Source organism: Hyaena hyaena, unplaced genomic scaffold (genome assembly GCF_003009895.1).
Source record: "Hyaena hyaena isolate Hyena2069 unplaced genomic scaffold, ASM300989v1 scaffold_289, whole genome shotgun sequence".
Classification (NCBI taxonomy): Eukaryota; Metazoa; Chordata; class Mammalia; order Carnivora; family Hyaenidae; genus Hyaena; species Hyaena hyaena.
In genome coordinates, this window is record NW_024080920.1 from 1,113,664 (window position 1) to 1,137,417 (window position 23,754).

The following is a 23,754-nucleotide window of genomic DNA, read 5'->3' on the forward strand; positions in this document are numbered from 1 at the left end:
AGGGCTATACTGCTCAGTACACACATGCCACACTGTGAACTCAACAGGAGGAGCTTGCTCTACACGCCCTTTCCCTTCATGGCGGATATAGCTAAACTGTCACCAGACAGGCTCAGGGGTGTGGTATGAGCCACAGCCCCGGATTTTAGGAAATGGAGTTCTGTAAAGCACCCTGACCCCTCTCCTAGGTCTAGAACTGATGGCATTGAGAATCCCAAAGATCAGTTTAGCCAGATAGACCTATGAGAGTTTTTGGCAGAAGACTCAGATAAGATAGCTGGATTTAACACAATATGTGTGATTCTGGATATGGTGTATCAACTCAATGTTTGGTATTTTGGACTGAGAAGTTCACTTGTGTCTTTCCAAAGATTGTGATCAGTTTGGATTAATCCAAAATGTGAGGTGCAGTTGACATTTTTAGGAGGATGAAGAATAACTGGGACAACTGAGTCTATGACTAAGTGCCGGTTTCACGCTAAAATTCTGGTTTGTCCAAATCAAACCCAATGTTCCCCAGTCTTCCGAGCAATGACAGTGATGGTGGAGCCTCTGCAAATACACGACTGCATCACTAGTGACCATCTATTCAGAGGGCTGGCTGTACCAAAACACTTTATACAGACGGAATAGAGGACAAGGGGATTTCTGATACACTCATGCTTTGGACGTATCAGTACAAGACAGTATGTGAGGCTGTGTGTGAGTCCACCAGGCAGTTGGGAACAAGCATGATTTTCTGCTGGCAAATGAGTCTCCATCACACCTAATCATTCTTTTATCTAAGTGCATCTTGATCTTCTCAGTCCTGGACATCAAAGTAGTCAATTACTGGTTCCTTGGCTATTTTCTGTAAATTACTGCTCCCAGGATTCCTGAAAAGCAAACAAAGAATGATCAATCTTCTTGTTTGGGGGAAGTGGACTGAGGTCTTCAGAAAGTTAAGGATCAGCTGATTTATCATTTGCAAAGCTCTGATAAGATAGTGGGGCCCATATGAGTTGGGAACTGTTGCAATTTGGTGATGGGCATGTAGTGGTTCAGTGTATTAACAGTCTCTCTACTCTAAAAGTTTTCCACAATAAAATTTTATACAAAATTAAAGCAAACAAAAGGAACAAAAGATAGCATGGTGTAAACAGGCCAAAGACTCCACACAGTCATGTTCAGGTGGTACTGGACATGTTGAGGCACTGGACACGGCTGTGAAATAACATGTAGACTACCTCACATTTCCAAAACCACTGTCCATGTGGACATGCAGCTGGGCTGACTGGAATCCAGGCCACCTGCTTTACAGGGGTGAAGCAGGGCTGGTCCCAAGGAGCCACAATGACCCAGACAGTCTTTGCCAAGGCTGTGCCCAATGGGCAACACCTAGCTGTCCTGTCCAGTCCCAAGGAACACCGATTGCTATGGCCCTCATGGTGACCTTGTAAATTGCCCCTCCCACCCTCCCAGAAGGTCTGTATAAGAAGTTCTGGTAGGGCTTCTGTGTGGAATGGCAGAACAGCGTTAGGGAGTCTACTGGGTTTCAGCAATGCTGCCTCAGTCACAATAAAGTAGCCAGCTTCCTTTCTGGCAAAGGAGAGGAAGGGAAAAGGAGATGGTTCTTCTTCCCTGCTTCTATCTGAGACTTGCTGCTTGCCAATGCGGTTTTCTTATCTCTTTAAATCATGAGTATATGTTTTTGTCGTAAAAATGATACAAACTATATGGAGCTCAATAGAGCAAAACACTAAAGTCCCCACCTTCACTGCAACCACCATTCCACATCCATCTGCAGAATAACTGTTGTGAACCATGCGTCGTTCCTAAATCATCCACCATGACACACTGAATCCATTTCCTGGTGTCACCATCTATACCATGGAAGTTATATCCAGTGACTCTTCCCCAGAGGGGAAGTGGGCATTACAAACATCAGACCTGGGACCCCTCTGGCATGAACAAATGCATCTGACATCCCAGTCAAACCTTACTTATTTGAACAAAGCTGCCCGTGACCAGGCCTCAGAGGCTGCCAATGGCTGGAAAGTTTAGCCCCTGCTGGCGTTTCTGAATAGATGAGGCCCTTTGGAAAGCAACTGAAGGATCCTTACTTGTCTGTCTGATGTCTGTGATGAGGAATTGGTGGTGGAGGCCGTGACTGCATTTCCCTTTCAAGGACACTCATCAGCGTGTTAGGAGGACAAATGGATTTCCCTCTGATAAAAGTCAGAACACAAAGCATTGAAAAGTGAGAAGTGTTTGTGGAGACAGGCAGATTGCTGGAAATCCAGTCATGATTTTTCACTGTGCTACTGCTGAGTGCTCCAATGTGATCCATCTCCTCTCAGGCATGGTCACCTTCATTTAACCCTCATCCCTTTCACTCACCTCAGTTGGGCCTGTTACCTGCCCTGTCATCCCATACACAAGTTTTCTTCTTCTGGAAGTCCCTCCTACTCTCTCAGGTTCTGACAGTGAGCCTAGATCCTGTCACTTCCCTGCTCACAATAGAGCCATAGTCTCCTATAATGGCAAACACTGTTTAGGGGGGATGCCTTGAATCAGAGTCTATCATCTTGTTTTCATCACGTCAGGAGGACAAGGGAAAAAGGGACAGATGTGATGGGCAGGCCCCCAACCCAGGCCCTCAGGGTCTGCTCTCTGTGTTTGAGGAAATGATGTCTCCAGTGTCACTCATAGATCGGGGCAGATTAAACAGCCTTGCATGTCTTTAGGTGTGTCTGTCCTGTGGACTGAGGCATGGGCTTTGCTCTCTGGTTCAGATCTTTGTATTGAACTTTTTGATTGTGCCAGAATGGTTATCCCAGAAGCAAGTTTTCTATTTATTCTTCTAAGAGAGGAAGCAAGGAAAGCAAATATCGACAGACCCTGCTTTCTGAGGTTCAGCCTGCCCCAGTGAGCAGTTCCTCCTGTGATGACAAGATCAACCCACCTGACTGCAGTGACCACGACGTTGCGCTTTGGTTCACTGTCATAGCTCACGCTCTCCAGGCCGTATACTTGGGCCAGGTCGTGGATGATCCGTCGGTGGTCTCTGTTCATGGGAGGGAAGCAGTGGCTCTTCTTACTATTCTTTCCCTGTATTGAGGGTAAAGATGTTTGATTGATAAAATGACTAAATAAAGACCTAAAACAAGACAATTTCATTTCTTATAAAAATGTTTTACACTAAAAATCATGAGCATCCAGATACAGACACACTAGCAGAGAAATACACTTGTGCAGGTTTCCTAGTTAGGAGAGGAACAATGATTCCATTTTCTTCATCATGTTAGTGTCCTGCTGGGAACTGGGAACAGTAGGGAGGAAGGGAAGAAAGGGAGGGGCTGGTGGTAGGAAGGAAATTCCTCTCCATTAGATGTGGAACTAATATAGGTATCTTGTCCTCACTCACAGTCTGCAAATAAAGAGGGAGTCACCATGGGATAGGCTGCTTCTGACTAAATTAAAGTCTTTTTCCCTTAAAGGTACCTCCAGAACAACAGCTTCACTCTCTTGAGTGGGAATCTATCCCATTACTCTTTAGCTCTAGTCATTCAACTTTTCATTTTTACCCAAGGGTTTCTGCACTGCCTTGGGGGTAATAAAGAATCAGTGTGACCTATCATATAATAGCCCTTCAGATATCATGTCTTCCTAAGTATCCCACACAGTCATTCAACCATCACTACAGAATGCCTCCGGTTGTCCAGAGTTTCTTCACTCAATCTTAGGCACTAAACTAAGATTTTTTTATTTATAATGAACTTGATTGAAAGATTGAGATCTTTTTTGACCCAGGACAAGGCTTCCATGGATGTCATAATGGCTAGGATTTTGGGAAAGATAACGATTGTTAAGAAATTGTGACTTTTTCTTAAAACTACTCTATACTGATGGTGTTTCTAGGACTTGGGTTTTTTTTTTAATCAAGCTGGCCTTGGAGACATGTCCAGTTGGATGTTTTGACTTCAACCTTATTCACGGCTTCCACAAGCGCTTCCATTTCTTTCTCAATGTCACTGACAAACTTTAAGTCCTTCCTGAAATGAGAAATCACCACAGTTAATTTCATCTGTCCTACTCTTCTGAGAATCCCTTCCACCCACCCTCTCTGTCCGTAAACTGCAGACAATGAACAACATGGGCAGAAAAATGGCAGAGGTCAGATAACAGAGATTGACTGTGACTGAACAAAGGAAAAGAAAAAGAGAAAACAAATATGAGAAAGGAGAAGATGGAAGGAGAAAGAGCATTCTGGAGGGCCAGGAGATAGGAGGAAAATAAGAGCTATTACTGCCCAAGTGAGGACACAAGTGAGGGGGCCAGAAGTGGAATTCAGGCTAGTCAAGCCCTAGGGAGGCCCACACTTCTACCACAGGGTTCTCTCTCTCCCCCCTACACACACACACACACGCACACACACACCCCTAAACCCCATGCTCAATTCTTCAAGAGGAAAATTTTGAGAAACCAAGAAAAGGATTTTTATTAAACATCATATAATCTCTTATAATAGATATATAAACTTTAACTGGCTCAATCACAGAAGAGTACATATTAATTATTACATCTTAAAAGACCAAACAGTCTTGGGGTGCCTGGGTGGCTCAGTTGGTTAAGTGTCCGACTTTGGCTAAGGTCATCATCTCACTGTTCGTGAGTTCAAGCCCCACATTGGGCTGTGTTGACAGCTCAGAGCCTGGAGCCTGCTTTGGATTCTGTGTCTCCTTCTCTCTTTCTGCTCCTCCCCCACTTACACTCTGTCTCTCTCAAAAATGAATGTTAAAAAAAATAAAGACCAAAGAGTCTTGTAAGCCATAATTAAGAAAGTTGGTACCAAGTTACATACATACCTGGCATCTTCTTTTAAACTGTCACTGAATTTTGACCCTGAAGAACGTATATTGAAAGGATCGGAATCCTCGCTGATATGAAATGCTTCTGCTAATCTCCTGAAAGTTAAGAGAGATATAAGTAAATAAAAGGAAAGGAAGGAGAAGAAAACTTCTTATAGTAACACAAAGTGCCCACCAAGTCCTAACTTCTTTATATGTTAATGATGTCATTTCGGTAAACCCAATTATTTTTTATTAAAAAAAATTTTTAATTGTTTATTTATTTTTGAGAGACAGAGAGATAGAGCATGAGTTGGGGAGGGGCAGAGAGAGAAACACAGAATCCAAAGCAGGCTCCAGACTTTGCCTGTCAGCACAGAGCCTGACGTGGGGCCTGAACCCACAAACCGTGAGATCATGACCTGAGCCAAAGTTTGACACTTAACCAATTGAGCCACCCAGGCTCAGTAAAGCCAATTATTAAGGAAGGAATAACAACAACTTGGGACAAGATATGATTTTGTCTCCCTAGAAGAACATAAACAAGACAGATCTACATGGGTCTGAGCCAACCACCTGGCTGACGCTGGCAGCGTGGGTTATCAGGGATGAAAAGGGGAATGACTGCCTCTGAGATTTCACCTAAACATCAGACACATTAACTAGACATGTAATGACTAAAATTAGTATTATCTTATCGAAAATTTGGAAAATAAAGGGAAGAATTCCATTAACAACACAAATATTGCATTTTAATACACTTTCTTTCAGATTTTTTTTTTCTCTTTAAGTAGCTGCAATTAGTGTATTTAAAACTACGCACCTGGGGCACCCTGACTGGCTCAGTTGGGGGAGCATGTGACTCTTGATCTCGGGGTTGTAAGTTTGAGCCCCATGGTGGATGTAAAGCACAGAGTCTGCTTGGGATTCTCTCTCCCTCTCTCTTTGCCCCTCCCCCACTCATACTTTTTTTTTTTATGTTTTATTTATTTTTGAGAGAGAGAGAGAGAGACAGCATGAGCAAGGGAGGGTCATAGAGAGAGGGAGACACAGAATCTGAAACAGGCCCTACGCTCTGAACTAGCTGTCAGCACAGAGTCCGACGCAGGGCTTGAACCCATGAACCGTGAGATCATGACCTTAGCCGAAATCGGATGCTTAACCGACTGAGCCACCCAGGCGTCCCTCATACTTGCTCACTCTCCCTCTCTCTCAAAAATAAACTTAAGAAAAACAAAACAAAACAAAACAAAACATTAGGAGCGCCTGAGTGGCTCAGTTAAGTGTCCGACTTTGGCTCAGGTCATGATCTCGCCGCTCGTGGGTTCGAGCCCCACACTGGGCTCTGTGCTGACAGCTCAGAGCCTGGAGCCTGCTTCCAATTCTGTGTCTCCCTTTCTCTCTGCCCCTCCCCTACTCACACTCTGTCTCTCTCTCAAAAATGAATAAATGTTAAAAAAAAAAAAACAGTATTGGAAAGTCAAACTTCAAGATAAAATAGGATTATACTTTGCCTGCATTTGTCTGGTTTTGTTTAACTATTTATTTTGAGAAATATTCAAACAAAGTAACAAGAATATTACAATGATAAAACCGTCATAACTTCAAAATATTATAAGTCAAAAATGCATTTAATACATCTAACCTATCAAATATCATAGCTTGGCCTAGTCTACCTTAAAATGTGCTCAGAACGCTTACATTAGCCTACAGCTGGGCAAAATTACCTAACACAAAGCCTATTTTACAATAAAGTGTTGACTATGTCATGGAATTTACTGAATAGTGTACTGACAGTGACAAACAGAATGGTTGTGAGTGTGCTGGTTGCTGACCCTCGTGACTGGATGGCCGCCCGGGAGCTGCAGCTTGTTGCCGCTACCCAGTGTCAGAAGAGAGCATTATACTGCATATTGCTAGGCTGAGGAAAGATCAAAATTCAAAATCTGAAGTATGGTTTCTACTAAATGTGAATTGCTTTTGCACCACTGTGAAGTTGGAAACTGTAAGTCAAATTATTCTAAGTTGGGGACTGTGTATTGTTCACTTAAATTCTCCAATTGTTAACATTTTTACAGGGCTATACGTTTTAACCAATCTATGTTAGAACCAAGAAGTCTGGCAGGCAAATGCCTCCTAATCTGATAAAGAGTATTCTCAAATTAACAGAAAACGTAGTTAGTGGTGAAATATTTAAAGCTGTCTGGTGTCAGGAATACCTATTATCACCACCTTCTATTCAACACTGGAGGCTCTAGCTAGTGTAATAAGGCAAGAAAAAGAAAACAGATAAGAATTGGAAAGAAATAAAACTACTATTATTAGAAAAGGACATGAAATAAGAAATAAGTGAATTTAGCAAGTCTGCAAATACAGGTCAACAAACACCAATTATATTCCTATATACCAGCAAAAGCAATTAGAAAATTAAATTTATTTTGTTCTGCTTTATTAGAAAATAACACTTTTAAAGTGATACAGGAGGGGAGAGGAAAGGCAGTGGCTGAGCAAAAAAAAAATGTGATTAAAAAAGTTGCCACTCAAAAAAACAGCAAAACCATAAAACAGCAAGGGACAAATCTACCAAAAGATGTACAAAATCTATATATAGAAAACTATAGTATCACTGAGAGAAATCAAAGACAGGAATAAATGGAAGGTATACCTTGTTCATGGATTAGAAGACTCAATATTATAAAAATGTCATATCTCCCCGAATTGATCTATAAATTGAACACCAATTCAATCAAAATCTTAGATTTTTAAGCAGATATTGATAAGCTAACTCTAAAGTTTAAATGAAAATGCAAATACCCAAGAAGATCAAGTTAATCTTGAAGAACCATGCTTGAAGAGATAAACCATCAGATATTAAGACCTTTATTGTTATAAAGGTACAATTAAGAGAGTGTGATACTACTGTGATGAAACAGAATGAAGTCAGAAATAGACCCGCACATAATATGAATACCTGATTTAAGACAAAGGAAGCATTAGAGAAACTGGGGGAAATGGCACCTTTTTAAAAAAAAATTTTTTTTAGTGTTTTTTACTTATTTCTGAGAGAGAGAGAGAGTGCGAGCAGGGGAGGGTCAGAGAGAGAGAGAGAGACACAGAATCTGAAGCAGGCTCCAGGCTCTGAGCTAGCTTTCAGCACAAAGCCCAATGCAGGGCTTGAACCTACGAACTGCGAGATCATGACCTGAGCCGAAGCCGGAGACTTAACTGACTGAGTCACCCAGGTTCCCTGACATCTTGATAATAGTACTGGTCGCATAAATATTCACATGGAAAAAACCTGAATTGTGAACTCTCCTTAAACCATGTTCAAAAAGAAATCAGTCCAGGGGTGCCTGGGTGGCTCAGTTGGTTAAGCGTCTGAATTCGGCTCAGGTCATGATTTTGTGGTTCCTGAGTTCAAGCCCCACATCAGGCTCTGTGCTGACAGCTCAGAGCCTGGAACTTGCTTCCAGTTCTTTGTCTCCCTTTCTCTCTGCCCCTCCTTGCTTGTGCTCTGTCTCTCTGTCTCAAAAATAAATAAATATTAAAAAAAAAAAAAAAAAAAGAGTATCATCATGACCAAGATAGACAAATACTTCTTAAATAGGACATAAAAAATATTAGTATATAAGGAGAAGACTGATAAACTAGACTACATTAAAATCAGAAACTTCTGCTTATCAAAAGATACCATTAGAGAGTGAAAACTGAAGGCACTAAGTGCAGGAAATGCAATACTGAAAACCAAGAAAGGGTTCACATCCAAAATATATAAAGAATTCCTACTAACAAATATGAAAAGGACAATACAATTACAAAATAAAAGACTTGAAGAGGCTTTACAAAAGGGGATATCCAAATTGCTGATAAACTTATAAAAAGCATTCAACCTCACTAGTCATCAGAGAAATATAAACTAAAAGCTCAATGACATCCAGTTACAAATTCATAAGAATAGATTAAAATTAAAAAGATCAACAATTCTAAGTGCTAATAAAAATGTAGAGAAAAAAAGAAGAAAAAAGTAGAGCAATGGGGAACTATTACCCTGCTGCTGGGAGTGTAATGTGGTACAACTATTTTGGATACTGCTGCGGAGAACTGACTAATGCTGAACAGATATGAAAATACTATTAACTATCAATCAGTAATTCTACTCCTAAGTTTGTAAGTAACAGAAATGAGTATGTATACATTGCATAAGAAATATATGCATGTTCTCAACAGAGAATTATTAATTTTTTAAATTTTAAATGTTTATTTACTTTTGAGAGAGCGCAAGCACAGGAGGGGCAGAGAGAGGGAGACAACAGAATTAAAAGCAGGCTCCAGGCTCTGAGCTGTCAGCACAGAGCCCAATGTGAGGCTTGAACCCACAAACCATGAGATCATGACCTGAGCCAAAATTAAAAGACTCCCAACCAACTGAGCCACCCAGGTGCCCCATAAACAGAGCATTATTTGTAATAGTCCAATACTGATAACCACACACATACCTATTAATGGTTGAATGATAAATTATAATATCTTAATATACATTAAGAAATATTATTAAAATAAATGCCTTAAAATATTCAGGAATGCAAATGAACCAAGTACTGGTATATGCAACAACAGGATGAATATCACAAATGTAATAAAAGAAGCCAGACAAAAATAATACAAACTACAAGATTTCACTATTTATATAAAGTTAAAAAACAGGCAAAACTAATCTAAAGTGTTAGAAGTCAGGATAGATGTTTATCTTTATGAAGGATATGAAAGTGTTCTGGTAATTTTTCTATTTCTTGACCTGGGTGTGGATTACACCACTGTATTTACTTTGTGCTGACTCACTAATCTGTACACTTCTGATCTATATGTATGTTATACTTCAACATAAAAGGTCATTAAAAAAAATTTTAAGCCTCTTATCTCCACTGGAATCAGGAAGACTGCAGTCAGTGAATAAGTATGCTGTAGCATGTGATGTTTACACCATGCCCAAAACCAATAAGCTCATGTTTCGGAAATGTGCTAAAATCACCTGAGTGGTTTATCCTCAGACATTACAATTCTTGATGACTGAATTTCTCTTGCTCTCTAAGAGCAGCAAAAGACTCAGAGCAGGTGCTGAATGAATGCTTCAACAGTTGCTCCCTCCCACTAACTTCACGAGAGCTCAAGGACAAGAAGATAAACAGCAGTTGAAATGACTTACTTTTTCCTTTCCAAGGCTAAACACTCCTCATCACACTCCAGCCTTGAGAAACAAATGAAAAATATAAAGTCAGGGCACAGATTTCACAGCTTCTGCCCAACAATAAGTTCTTATTCAACCTGGAAACAGAGCAGATTCTGGCCAAAACATGGCTACATGAGGTTCCTCTCAAGGACACATGAGTGGACCTCTGGGTTACAGCAATCTAGGAGTTCTCAGAAGGGCCTCAAAGTGTCACCAAAATGTTTCCAATGACCCTCTCACAGTGCCACCTCCTTCTCTGTTCTCTGTGGGTTGGTCTGGACACATCTAGGTCTCTGCTTCCCCTATCTACTGTTTGAAGAGAGGCCTGTAAAAGTCTCCTCTGGTCATAGCTATATCCTGAATAAGATTCGCTGGATTGGAGCCAGTATGATCTGTTAGAACACCTACTGTGTGTGCAAGGGTTCACTGTGGGGGACTGAGATAAATGAATGGTTCCTACCCTTTGGAAATTAATTCTAACAGAAGATATACATCTAAAAAAATACCTGGCTTGGTGAATTTCCTTCTTAGTAATTAACTTGCTGATTTCCACCGAATCTCCAAGCTGCATGTCTGTTATTTTAGAGGCCATGGAAATAGCAGCTATTCTGAAGTAAAAAAAGAAAGGGAAGAAAAGGCACTGCAGTTTCACAGGAATGTCCTAATACTAGGTACAGAGAAGACTTCCTTCAAGTCAAATCTACCACTGGACAATTCATGTGGCCTTGGAAACCCATCTATTATGAACTACCCACACATTTATGTCATATCTCCTCGATCAGATTATAAGCAGCTCTACAGGAAGCAATGAGATAGTCTATTTAATCGTCCCTAAATATCCAGGCCAATGGCTGGCATTCAGTCAGCATTCAAAACCCACTATTGTCAAAGCCACTTTGATGTCTTTATACTCCAAAAATCCTCTATGACACATCTCTGCACCTAATCGGAGACACACACACATCCCTAACACCTTCACCTTACTCAGATCCCTTTATGACCACCTGGTCCTAGGATTTCAGGAGGCTGCAAAGACAATTCACAGAACAGTCAGAAACCCCCTCTACAGGGGAGGAGCACAGGACTTGGTCCTGGCTATGCCACCACAAGTGGTGGGACATTAAAGCAATTCACGTAACTTCAGGACATCATCCCTTCTGATCTCAGGGTATAACAAGACCAGAAGGGAGAGAAAGAGGAAGAAAGAGGAGAAAAATAAAAAGGTTATTTTACAAATGAAAGTTAAGGAAGGAAAGGGACACAGAGCAGTACTTTTTCTTTGAACCATAAAAACTAGACTGAGGAAAATTTATTTAAACAACTTTCCACAACAGAAGTTGCAAGGATTCTACAATAAACACACATATACACATATATACTCTCTGTATACTGAGATCCACCACTGTTAACATTTGAGCAGCACCAACCTTTGATAAGTACTGGATGCTTCAGAGCAAATCATCATCTCTTTTCTTCGTCCACATTCACACTGTAGCTCTATCTGAAATAAGATTAACATGGAGCAACTTTCAGCATACAGAAACCATGTGAATAGGCAGGTTTCATACTTTTTTTTTTTTTTTTAATGTTTTATTTATTTCTAGGGGGGAGAGAGAGAGAGAGAGACAGCATGAGCAGGGGAGGGTCAGAGAGAGAGGGAGTCACAGACTCTGAAACAGGCTCCAGGCTCTGAGCTGGCAGTTAGCACAGAGCCTGACGTGGGGCTCGAACCCACGAACTGCGAGATCATGACCTGAGCGAAAGTCGCTTAACCGACTAAGCCACCTGGGCGCCCCGCAGGTTTCATACTTTTAAAGTCTCTCTCAAATCAAACCATGGCAGAGGATATAGACAGTGAGTGAATTACCTTCACGATGGAGGAAGCTAACCATGCATGCAAATAGACAATGTGGAAGTTGACACACAAGGAAAGAACCGTTCACCTTACAGTGACCCTTTATGGGAACTACTCCTATCCTTAATCCCACCTGAAGGGTCAGGCCTAAAATGAAGCTTTTACCACTGAACCTAACCCAGGACCATCCAAGGCCTAATCAGGTCCACCGTTTGGTTTCACCTCCTCAGGGAGGTCCTGCTTAGATCCCTCAGACCAGGCTAAAGTCGCCCACTCACATGCACTCAAAGCACCTTCTACAAGGGTGTAACCTCTTATTCACCACAGTCATAATTCAGTATCTGAGTAATTAGTATCTGTCCCATCTAACTGAAAGGATCACGTGTCTCCTGTTCACTGGTAGAGCCCTAGCACCTAGCAAGACGTCTTGTACAATACAGACACATATATTTATTGAATAAATGGAGTGGGCAATTAGTCTCTCTTAAGAATTTGCTCTAAGGGAGAGAGACAGACTGTGGTCAAGCTGAGCAGACAGGAATCTGTACAATGTACCCCACCTTTTTCTTGCTCCACCTTAGCCTGCAGTTCCTTGCAACCAATGATCTCTGATTAGACTATGTGCCTGGGAGCCTCAGCTCTGGACATACGAGCACCCCCACAACATAGTCAATGCCCTATCTGGAGCCAGGAATACTCACCTTGGCTTTACAAGCAGTCGTGGGGCAGGGTGAGCTGGGGTGGCAGGGTGCCATACACGGGTGGCCACAGTCAGCTCTAGGGGTGCTGCAGGGCTGCTTGCAGGCCTCATCCACAAGACACTCTCCTTTGTGACAGAGTCTCTGACACTTATGCATTCCACATGGTAGCATGGCACTGCAGGGTAATCCGCAAGAGATATCAGCCAGGTGACAAGGGATGTTGCTTCGTAACTAGGAGAGATAGAAGTAGCCAGATTCTTATATCCTTGTGGGATGTAGGGTGACTTTTAACTTTCTATTCAAACATTTCTGAATTTTCAAAAAGTTATTTTTATCTGGAAAAAATTAGGCTGATTTTCAAAATCTGAAAATAATTTACTTGAAAATAAACAAATCTGGAACTTATTCAATAATCCTTGTTATGATCCAAAAGAATTTGTGCTAGCAATCAAGTGTGACTTAAGATATACGCTTCCCAGGGTGGGTAATAAGGACATGAAACCAGGTAACTTAGGGAGTATTTGAAATGCTCTGACCAACTAGGAGGATCAGATGATTTTTTCCTCCCTTTACAAACAGCTTAGGGCACTGAGAGTTGGAGGACACCCTTGGCCCATGGTTTTAAGACTGCTGGCAGGGCTGTTTCACAAAAATAATTAAATAATCAAATAATCAACTCCCCTCACATCTCCCAACTCATGGTCTCTTTAGCTTTAGGTAGCTTTATCATTTAAAAAATTAAAGAGGCAGGGGTGCCTGGGTGGTTCAGTCAATTAAGCATCCAACTTTGGCTCGGGTCATGATCTCGTCATTCGTGGACTCGACCCCCGCATCAGGCTCCATGCTGACAATGCAGAGTCCACTTGGGATTCTTTGTCCTTCCCTCTTCCTCTGACCCTTCCCTGGTAATTCTCTCTCTCAAAATAAATTTTAAAAATTAAAAAAAAAATTAAAAGGTGGGCGCCTGAGTGGCTTATTTGGCTGTGTGTCTGACTTCAGTTCAGGTCATGATCTTGCAGTTTGTGAGTTTGAGCCCCACATCAGGCATGTGGCTGTCAGCCTATCAGTGCAGAGCCTACTTCAGATCCTCCGTTCTGTTCCTCCAACCCTTGACCTTCTCCTGCTTGCGCTCTCCCATAAATAAATAAATAAATAAGTAAGTAAATAAATGGGAGAGGGGGAGACTCTGGGTGGCTTAGTTGGCTGGGTGTCTGACTGTTGATTTTGGCTTGGGTCATGGTCCCAAGCCCCACGACAGGCTCTGTGCTGAGTGTGGAATCTGCTTAAGATTCCCTTTCTCTCTCTCTCCCTCTGCCCCTCTCCTCAGCTCAAGCACTCTCTCTCCCTCTTAAAAAAAAAAAAAAAAAAATTTAAAGGGCAACAGGCCATGAAACCCCAATCTTAATTTTTAGAAATCACCTTCTTTCATAATTCCTTACTCCTGGAAAAAAATGCTGGAATTTTATTCCAGTGGGAACAAAGTTTACTCTTATATATTGACTTAAATTCTCTTGAGAACACTCAAAAGGAAGGGGCGCCTGGGTGGCTTAGTCGGTTAAGCGTCCGACTTTCGCTTAGGTCATGATCTCGCGGTTCGTGGGTTCGGGCCCCGCGTCAGGCTCTGTGCTGACTGCCAGCTCAGAGCCTGGAGCCTGTTTCAGTCTGTGAACTCCCTCTCTCTCTGACCCTCCCCTGCTCACACTGTCTCTCTCTCTCCTAGAAATAAATAAAACATTAAAAAAAAAAATTAAAAAAAAAAAAATGAAGAATATACTTTGACTCTAGTGGCATCTAACTTTTACTCTTGAAAAGGCCTCCAAAGTCTAGTACACAAACGCTTCTAATTGCTTTAGAATTGCTTTAGAGTGGTATGTGGGCGGCTCAGTCAGTTAAATGTCTTGATTTTGGCATAGGTCATGATCTCATGGTTTGTGAGATTAAGCCCTGTGTCAGGCTCTTCTCTGACAGCAGGGAGCCTGCTTGGGATTCTCTCTCTGCCTATCCTCTGCTCACATGCATGCTCTCTCTAAATAAACAAACATAAAAAATAAACATAAAAACTGCTTTAGAAGAACTTTGGTAGAATGTAGTTCCCAATCATTAAAAACTTACCTACACTACTACTAGGATTTGCACACAGTGTGTCCTGTTTCCCCTCCCCTCATTACTTGCCTACTGTCTCATTATCCTTTAGAAGTTACTTCCTCTACAAGCACCTTCTTTGGGTGGAAGCTCCTTTGATCCAGCTCAGTACTTTGTACTTCCCCTGCTACTGCACTGTTTAAACTGTTATTGCACTGTTTAAATGCTTGCCTCCTGCCCCAGAGTAAAAGCTCCACGAAGGCAGCAATCATGACTCTCCTGTTCTCTTCCGAACCACATGAATTTAGCCTGTTACCTAGCACACAGTAGGTATGTAAAAAAATATTTGTTGAATGAAGTCCAAATAAACCATCAACACAAAGATGATACATGGATATCTTAGAATCGTTACTCTCAGAGGAAATCAGATTTATAGAGGAAGAATAAATACTAATAAAGACAAATGACTTGAGAACCACCCACAGGAAATAAGTGAAGAAAAATATGTCCATCAAGATGAAGATACTGAAAGCATGTTGTCATAGATGTCAAGAGTTTCCAAAATCATTGTTTAATGTGTTATGAAATAAAAGGCATATTACACAATAGTATAATCTTAAGAGTATGATAAAGTGTGTATCACATATGCCTTATAGTCTATACACAAGAATGTGAAGAGTATTTATTTCTGGGTTGCAGAATGTATGTTCTTAATTGTTTACAATGAATATACAGTTTTTAAAATAAAGAATTTTTAAAAGTGTTTAAAGGGGCGCCTGGGTGCTCAGTCGGTTGAGCGTCTGACTTTGGCTCAGGTCATGATATGGCAGTTTGTGGGTTTGAGCCCCGCATCAGGTTCTGTGCTGGCAGCTCAGAGCCTGGAGCCTGTTTCGAATTCTGTGTATCCCTCTCTCTCCGTCCCTCCCCCACTCATGCTCTGTCTCTGTCTCAAAAATAAATAAACTATAAAAAAAAATTAAAAAAAAAAGTGTTTCAAAGGATCTATAGTTAATGGTGCCATATGAGCTTACAAGTTGAGAATGAGGATGAATATCCTTCATTGTAATGGCATTGCAGAGGTACAGGTGAGCCTGGAGGAAGATGTCTTGACCTAGTGGCCAGGATAGGAAGCTGCACAGGACACAGAGGAAGGAAGAGTGGCAGCTAGTGGAGAGACACCACCACTCTTGGGATGCTCTTAATATAACACCTTTATGCAGGCTAGCAGCCTTTCCCATGCTGGTGAACCTAGAAGTTGTCTCTGAAACACAGCCCATGTTCTCAAGGCCAATTGACTGAGTTTAAGTTAATTGCAACCAGAGTAAAAATCAAAGCAAAAGAGACTCAATATAGTACCTATTGTATGACTTCACTTATGTGACATTTTGGAAAAGGCAAAACTGCTGGGACAGATAATAGATCATTGACTGCTGAGGCCTGGAGATAGAGGGCAAAATAACTATAGAGAGGCATTGAAGGAGGGGTGCCTAGCTGGCTCAATCAGTAGAGTATGTGACTCTTGATCTCAAGGTCATGAGTTCAAGCCCCACATTGGGTGTAGATATCATAAATAAATTTCAAAAAAAAAGGGGGGCATGAAGGAATATTTGGGGGTGAATGAACTATTCTACATCTTGATTATGGGAGCAGTTACATGACTGATTGAATGTTTTTGCAAAGCTCAAGGACCTGTACACTTAAAAGGGTAAACTTTTATTTTAAGCAAATTATACCTTAATTATTTAATTATAATGTTTATTTTATTTATTAAAAAAATTTTTTTAAGGTGTTATTTATTTCTGAGAGAGAGAGAGAGAGACAGTGTGAGCATGGGACGATCAGAGAGAGAGGGAGATACAGAATCTGAAACAGGCTCCAGGCTCTGAGCTGTCAGCACTGAGCCTGACGCAGGGCTCGAACCCACGAACCGTGAGATGATGACCTGAGCCAAAGTCAGACGCTTGACCGACTGAGCCACCCAGGTGCCCCTATTTTATTATTTTTGAGAGAGAGGGAGGGAGGGAGGGAGGGGGAGAGACAGAGAGCACATGAGTAGGGGAGGGGCAGAGAGAGGGATAAAGAGAATCTGAAGTAGGATCGGTGCTCTCAGCACAGAGACCAACATGGGGCTTGAACCCACGTGCTTTCTGAGGTCATGACCTGAGCCGAAGTCAGTCACTTAACCAACTGAGCCATGAAGGCACCCCAAATTATACCTTAATTTAAAAAAAAGAAAAGAAAAAAGTGGCAACAGGAAACCTCTGCTTGGAGTATATTTTTACTTTGAGAAACAATAAGACTAACAACCCTAAAAGTAATTCAATCATAAATCTCTAGCTGGAACAATGAATACTTGGGAGAGAGAGAAAACTTACCTCATGTTTGCCCATGCACCACTTCTGAGTTAGGAAAGTACAAGGGGGACACTTCTCTTCACTATGACAAGAATGATACACTGTTGAGAGAGAGGAAATTAGGAATTATGTCTAATTAGGCATAACGTTTAAATAAAGCCACAAAAAATTATTATACATGTTTTAATGGCATAGGACATGGAACTTTTTTAAGTTTAGAAGCTGGGAATACTTTCTAAAATGGACATAGGAAAGTAAAAGGTAAGTGGCTTTATTTTAAAGTGCTGAAGGGTGAGCATGCGTAAGTAAAAGAAACCCCACTAAGGTGGGACAGACACACCAAACACAGAAGCAGAGGAGGGAGCTTTTCCACTCATCTCCTGCAGCACAGCCCCTGGTCTGTCCATTCTACTCATTCTTTCGGCCCTATCTTACACAGCTCAGATATCTCTCTGCTGCTCATTCCATCTGACATATTCCTCTGATTCCTTTCAATTTCCTTGCTGCCTTTAAGAGGCAGTTAATTCTAACTCATCTACTCCAACAAAGCCTTCTTTGACTGACCATACCCTGCCCAGAGCTGTCTTACACTCCCTAATGTCGATGGCTTGCTACCATGTTATTTGGCCCATCTTCACGAAATGGTTGGTTGTGTTATGTGCATATAACTACCATTCTCTTCCTCTTGGGAAGAAGAGAAGAATCTCAAGATCATGGGCTACTTTTTTCTTCCTCTGAATCTCTCTCTGTGTCTGATACCATGGCAGGTATACAACTGACTTTCAAGAAAAGTTAAAAGAATGCTGAATAAAAGCAGGCTAAAACAACACACCTAATCAATGGTTAAGGTCTTACTATGGACATTAGCCACCAGGATTTGGATTTCATCTGTGACATTTGCAAGTGACTGTGAAGGACGGAGTGGGTGAGTATTGGCTTGGGAATTTACTTCATCTGGTGTGAACACTGAACTAAACTGAGAGGGCCTGCCAAAGGTCCCCAGGAAAGGAGGGACGTTTTACTTCATGAGGAATTTACTTCTCTTTCACTCTATTAAAATACTCAAAAAACTGAAAACCATTGTCTATTTGTCAGTCTGACTCATATGGCTTACTGTAAGTATCAAATCTGGTGACTTCAGTCATTTCAGGTTTGCCTCTGAGACTTGGTAAAATGAAATGATGAGCCTACTATGGTCCTAGAGGAAAGCTAGTGACTAAGCTGGACGGAGAATGGGTGGTATTAAGTAGCTATTGGCTGGATGTCTACAGCAGTTTATGAGAGAAGAATTAGAAATAATTGTCCAGCAACATGAGACTAAGTTATGGCCCATTCATATAACAGCACACTCCATTAACCACTACAAATTTCTTTCTTTCCTTTTTTTTTTTTTTTTTTTACAAATAGTTTATTGTCAAATTTAACCACTACAAATTTCTATTGTAGAAACATATTGATTCATAACAAGAGAGATTAAAATTACAATAAGAGGGAAAATTCCAGTTAAAATAAATTAGGATCACACTTTTATTTTATGGAAAAAAAATGCAAATATCTATTTTGCCCAGTAAAAAGCCCAAGAATACATACTAAGGTGTAAAAAGGTGACATATGGATAAACTGTAGTCTTTTGACTTCATTTCTTTTTTTCTTTTTTAATGTTGATTTATTTATTCTGAGAAAGAGAGAACATGCATGTGAGTAGGGGAAAGGCAGAGAGAGAGGGAGAAGGAGAGAGGAAAAGAGAGAGAGAATCTTAAGCAGGCTCTGTATTGTCAATGCAGAGTCCCTACACACGGAGCTCAAACTCACAACTATGAGATCATGATCTGAGCCGAAATCAAGAGTTGGATGCTTAACCAACTGAGCCACCCAGACGCCCCTCTTTCTTTTTATACAGTAAACATATATTACTTCTCTAACAACAGCAACAACAAAAAACAAGTTATTTTCAATTTTGCAAAAAGATGTTCAACTTTGAAATATAAATCAAAACTGAAGGCAACAAGAAAAAAAGTCCCTGAAAGACAAGATAAACTGGAAATTCTCCCAGCCTTTCAGGTGTGTTTGATATCCATAGAGTAAAGAAATGGAGGGCACTGCTGATTCCCAGCTATGGCCCAGATCACAGACCCACCTTCACAGAAGCAGCCCCTGAGAACAGGGAACAGGGGTGGCCATCGCCACATGACCTCAGAGCAGTAAAGACTGTTATGCAACATTCTAAATGACAGAGTGTGAGACAGGCTGTGAGGTGGAGAGGCAAGGAGTTGGGACCCACCTGGATGGTCACATTCATGGACTCTGGCGCAGGTCTGGGTACATTCAGGCGGTCTGGTGCCACAGGGAACTGGGGGGTAGATCACTGACGCACCACAATGGCAGGTTAATTCATCAAAACCTGGTGGAGCAGCAATGAAACAAAACAACCTTTCATGATGAACACATATGTATTTACATAGATAACATATATATGTATGTGTGTGTGTGTGTATATATATATATAGCTTTTTAGTTTTTCAAACTCCTTTAGTTAGGAAAATGGATACAGACTATGAAAGCTACAGGTAATTAACAAGCATACAAAAATATGTATTTGAATATAAATCTCAGAGAGCCACTGAAGCCATTCAAAAAAATTCTTATAGGTATAATCAATACTTATCATACGAGAAATGTGAAGTTGAAATGAAGCACAGAGCTACATTTGAGTTCATTACACACAGTTCAGAAGCCAAATCAAAATGAGGGCTCACACTGGACAGCTCTAACAAGTAGCCCACCTTGTCAAGAGCTCTCCTAACTCTTAAATCCCAAGAGGAGTCAGTTTTCCAACTCTGAGTTATAGTAGACAGAGGGCAGGCCTTTGGCCATGGTTCTCAACAAGGTCACCAAGAGTCAGGAAGCCAAGAGCTCTCAAGATTCTTCTACCTACGGCTCTTCTCCAGTCAGTACTCTCTTCAACAAACCCTCCAGAGGCTATACAATGTGGTGGAAAGAGTCCTATAAATACAGTCAGGAGACTTAGGTTTCCTACTACTTACTGGTTCAGTGACTGTGGGCTGGTAATTTAATACCGCTAAGCTTCTTACTCATTCAGTGAGGAAACCAAACTTTGACCTGTCCATTTAACAAGCTAATATATGTGAAACGGCTTGGTAAAGGGCAAGGGGCTATGTAAGTTGCTATCATGGAATCCACATGTGTGATTTATACCAAAGCACTGACTCAACTCCTTTCTGAAATGAAGTAGGCCTAGCATTTTATCAAAGACATTTTGGGAAATCTTGATCTAGGTCAATCTTTTAATGTAGCAATTCTCAAAGTGTACTCTGTTGACCTTTAGGGGTCCCTGAGATCTTCAGGAAGTCCATAAAGCCAAAATTATTTTCATTATCAGACTAAGATATTATTTTTTGCCCCACTATGTTGACATTTGCACTAATGGTGCAAAACCAAGAGCTGGTAAAACTGCCAGGGTCATAGTGCAAATCAAGGCAATAGAACCAAACTGTAATCACTGTAGTTTTCATTGCCACAATAAAAAAGTCCTTGATGAAGCAGTAAAGAAAAAAAACCTTGATCCTTAAATACATGTCTTTTCCATAATCTGTGAAATAAAGCACTTTTGCTGTACACTAAAATACAGGTTGGTTGTTTTAAAAATCTGTTTGTTTTTATGGTGAGCCTGGGTGACTCAGTTGGTTAAGCATCCGACTTCAGCTCAAGTCATGGTCTCGCGGTTCATGAGATCGAGCCTCGCACTGGGCTGTCTGCTACCACTGAGTCTGCTTCAGATCCTCTGTTCCCCCCTCCCTGCCTCTCCTTCATGCTCACTTGCTCTCTCAAAAATAAACATTTTTTTAAAAATCTGGTTATTAAAAATAAACTAATATGCATGTGTGCTTCGGCAGCACATATACTAAAAAAACAAACTAATATGGGATAAGAAACCATCAAAATCCTAGAGGAGATCATAGGCAGCACCCTCTTTGACCTTGGCCAGGCAATTTTTTTTCTAGACATGTCACCAAAGGCAAGGGAAATGAAAGCAAACATAAACTATTGAGACTTCATCAAGATAAAAAGCTTCTGCACAGCAAAAGAAACACTCAACAAAACTAAAAGGCAACCGATGGAATGGGAGAAGGTATTTGCAAATGACATACCTGATAAATGGTTAGTATCCAAAATCCATAAAGAACTTATCAAATTCAACACCCAAAAAACAAATAACCTAATTAAGAAATGGACAGAAGACACAGACATTTTTCCAGAGAAGACATCCAGATGACTAACAGACACATGAAAGGATGCTCAGTATTACTCATTGTCTGGGAAATACAAATCAAAACCACAATGAAATACCACCTCACACTTGTTAGAATGGCTAAATTAATAACACAGGAAAGAACAGGTATGGGCAAAGGATTCAGAGAAAGGGGAATTCTCTTGCACTGTTGGTGGGGATGCAAACTGGTGCAGCCACTCTAGAGAAACAGTGTGGAGGTTCTCACAAAACTAGAAACAGAACTATGCTCCCAGGTTACTGGAGGGGTTGTGGGAGGGGGGATGGGCTAAATGGGTAAGGGGCATTAAAGAATCTACTCCTGAAATCACTGTTGCACTATATGCTAACTTGGATGTAAATTTTAAAAAAATTAAATAAAATTTTTTAAAAAGTCACTGTCAATTAAAAAAACAAAACAAAAAAACCTGCCCTACTATCCAGCAATTGCACTAGTAGGTATTAACCCAAAGAATATAAAAATACAGATTTGTATGGGGTACACACACCCCAATATTTATAGCAGTATTATCAACAATAGCCAAACTATGGAGAGCACCCAAATGTCCACTGACTGATGAATGGATTATATATACAATGGAATGTTACTCAGCTATCAAAAGGAATGAAATCTTGCCATTTGCAATGACATGGATGGAGCTAGAATGTATATACTAGTTGAGTTCAGTCAATCAGACAAAGACAAATACCCTATGATTACACTTGTATATGGAATTTAAGAAACAAGACAGGTGAACATATGGAAAGGGACGTGAGGGAAAGGGAGAACGAAAGAAAACCACAAGAGACTCTTAAAGACAGAGAACAAACTAAGAGCTGATGGAGGGATGTGGGTGGGAGATGGGCTAGATGGTTGATGGTTATTAAGGAGGACACTTGTGATGAGCACTGGGTGTTGTATGTAAGTGATGAATCATTGAATTCTACTCGTGAAACTGATACCGTACTGTATGTTAACTAAAATTTAAATTAAAAAAAAACTCTAACAAATATTTTTTTAAATTCCTCATTTTAATTTCTAATATGATAAATATAGATATAATTCACATAAATAGAGCTCGTTGAGGGTCCTTGATAATTTGTAAGAATGTAAGTAAATCTTAAGATGAAAAAGTTTACAAATTGCTGCTAATAATACAGAGAAGGAAGACTGCTGAGGACAGAATTTGGGTCAGTGATATTTAAGAGTAATCCATTAATGAACTTGGTTTCATTTTAGAATTGTTGCATACATCCCAAGTTTTGTACATTCAGGGATGACAATGCAGGATGAGAATAACTTTTTTTTTTTTTTAAAGGCACAATGTATCTGAAATACTTAGGCTTAGTTGAGTAACCCATCCCAAACTAAGCAAATCAGTCCCTCAAAATATATTATGCCTGAACTTCTAGAAAACTCTAGAAAAAGAGTTCTTTTAAAAATTAATTTATTTTGAGAGAGAGAGAGAAAGAGAATTCCAAGCAAGCTCAGAGCTATCAGTACAGAACCTGACGTGGGGCTCAATCCCACCCACCGCAAGAATATGACCTGAGCCAAAATCAAGAATTGGATGCTTAAAGGACTGAATCACTCAGGCGCTCCTAGAAAATTCTTTAATCAATCAATCAGTTGATTAATTAATTTCTGAGACACACAGAGCCAAGTGCAGAGAGGGCGAGTGAATCTTAAGCAGGATCCACACCCATCACAGAGCCCAACATGGCGCTCACAACTGTGAGATCATGACCTGAGGCGAAATCAAGAGTTGGACACTTAACCAACTGAGCCACCCAAAGGTCCCTAGAAAACTCTTTAATAAAAGTATACAGTGAAGACACTCACTAGCTTGCCAGCATGACTGGCAGTTCCCACGATGACAGGGTTCTTCACATCTATGAAGGCCACAACGGAGTTTCCTCCCACAAATCAAAGGACACTTGTGCTCCTTATCCTGGGAAAAGATTCATATTTGTTTGCAAAATTATCTACATTTTATATTTTCCACAAACAACAAGAAGATTAATAAAAAAAACTTTCCATAGTTATGGATGAAATGATGTCTGAGATTAGCTTCAAAAAAATCAGAGGGAGTAGGTGGGGATGTGGATGAAAGAAGATTAGTCATGAACTAATGACTACTGAAGCTGGACACTGCATACGTGGGACTCATACTAATCTTTCTGCTTCTGTATATGTTTGAAATTTTCAATAATAGGAAGAAGTCTTTATGTCTTCAAATACTGACTTATAAATAAGTCTTTTTTTTAAATGTTTATTTTTGAGAGAGAGAGAGTGAGCAGGGGAGGGGCAGAGAGAGGAGACAGAGGATCTGAAATGGGGTCTTTGTAACAGTCTGATAGAGGGCTTGAACTCATGGACCGTGAGATCAGAACCTGAAGTCAGATGCTAAACTGACT

The 23,754-nt window shown here is 40.6% G+C and overlaps 1 protein-coding gene across 1 annotated transcript in view; it reads right to left on the bottom strand.

Moving 5' to 3' along the window:
- Positions 1-559: 559 nt before the first annotated feature.
- Positions 560-23,754, bottom strand: part of NFX1 (nuclear transcription factor, X-box binding 1) — a 73,576-nt gene continuing 50,381 nt past the window's right edge. Inside the window, exons 13-24 of the mRNA XM_039247047.1 lie at positions 23,180-23,288; positions 19,330-19,449; positions 17,070-17,149; positions 12,613-12,843; positions 11,484-11,557; positions 10,563-10,664; positions 10,033-10,074; positions 4,848-4,946; positions 3,968-4,034; positions 2,945-3,090; positions 2,103-2,207; positions 560-875 (exon numbers count right to left, since the gene is read on the bottom strand). Of these exons, the coding sequence (XP_039102978.1) occupies positions 803-875; positions 2,103-2,207; positions 2,945-3,090; positions 3,968-4,034; positions 4,848-4,946; positions 10,033-10,074; positions 10,563-10,664; positions 11,484-11,557; positions 12,613-12,843; positions 17,070-17,149; positions 19,330-19,449; positions 23,180-23,288 (1,248 nt within the window). The 3' untranslated portion in view covers positions 560-802. The remainder of the gene's footprint in view (positions 876-2,102; positions 2,208-2,944; positions 3,091-3,967; positions 4,035-4,847; positions 4,947-10,032; positions 10,075-10,562; positions 10,665-11,483; positions 11,558-12,612; positions 12,844-17,069; positions 17,150-19,329; positions 19,450-23,179; positions 23,289-23,754) is intronic.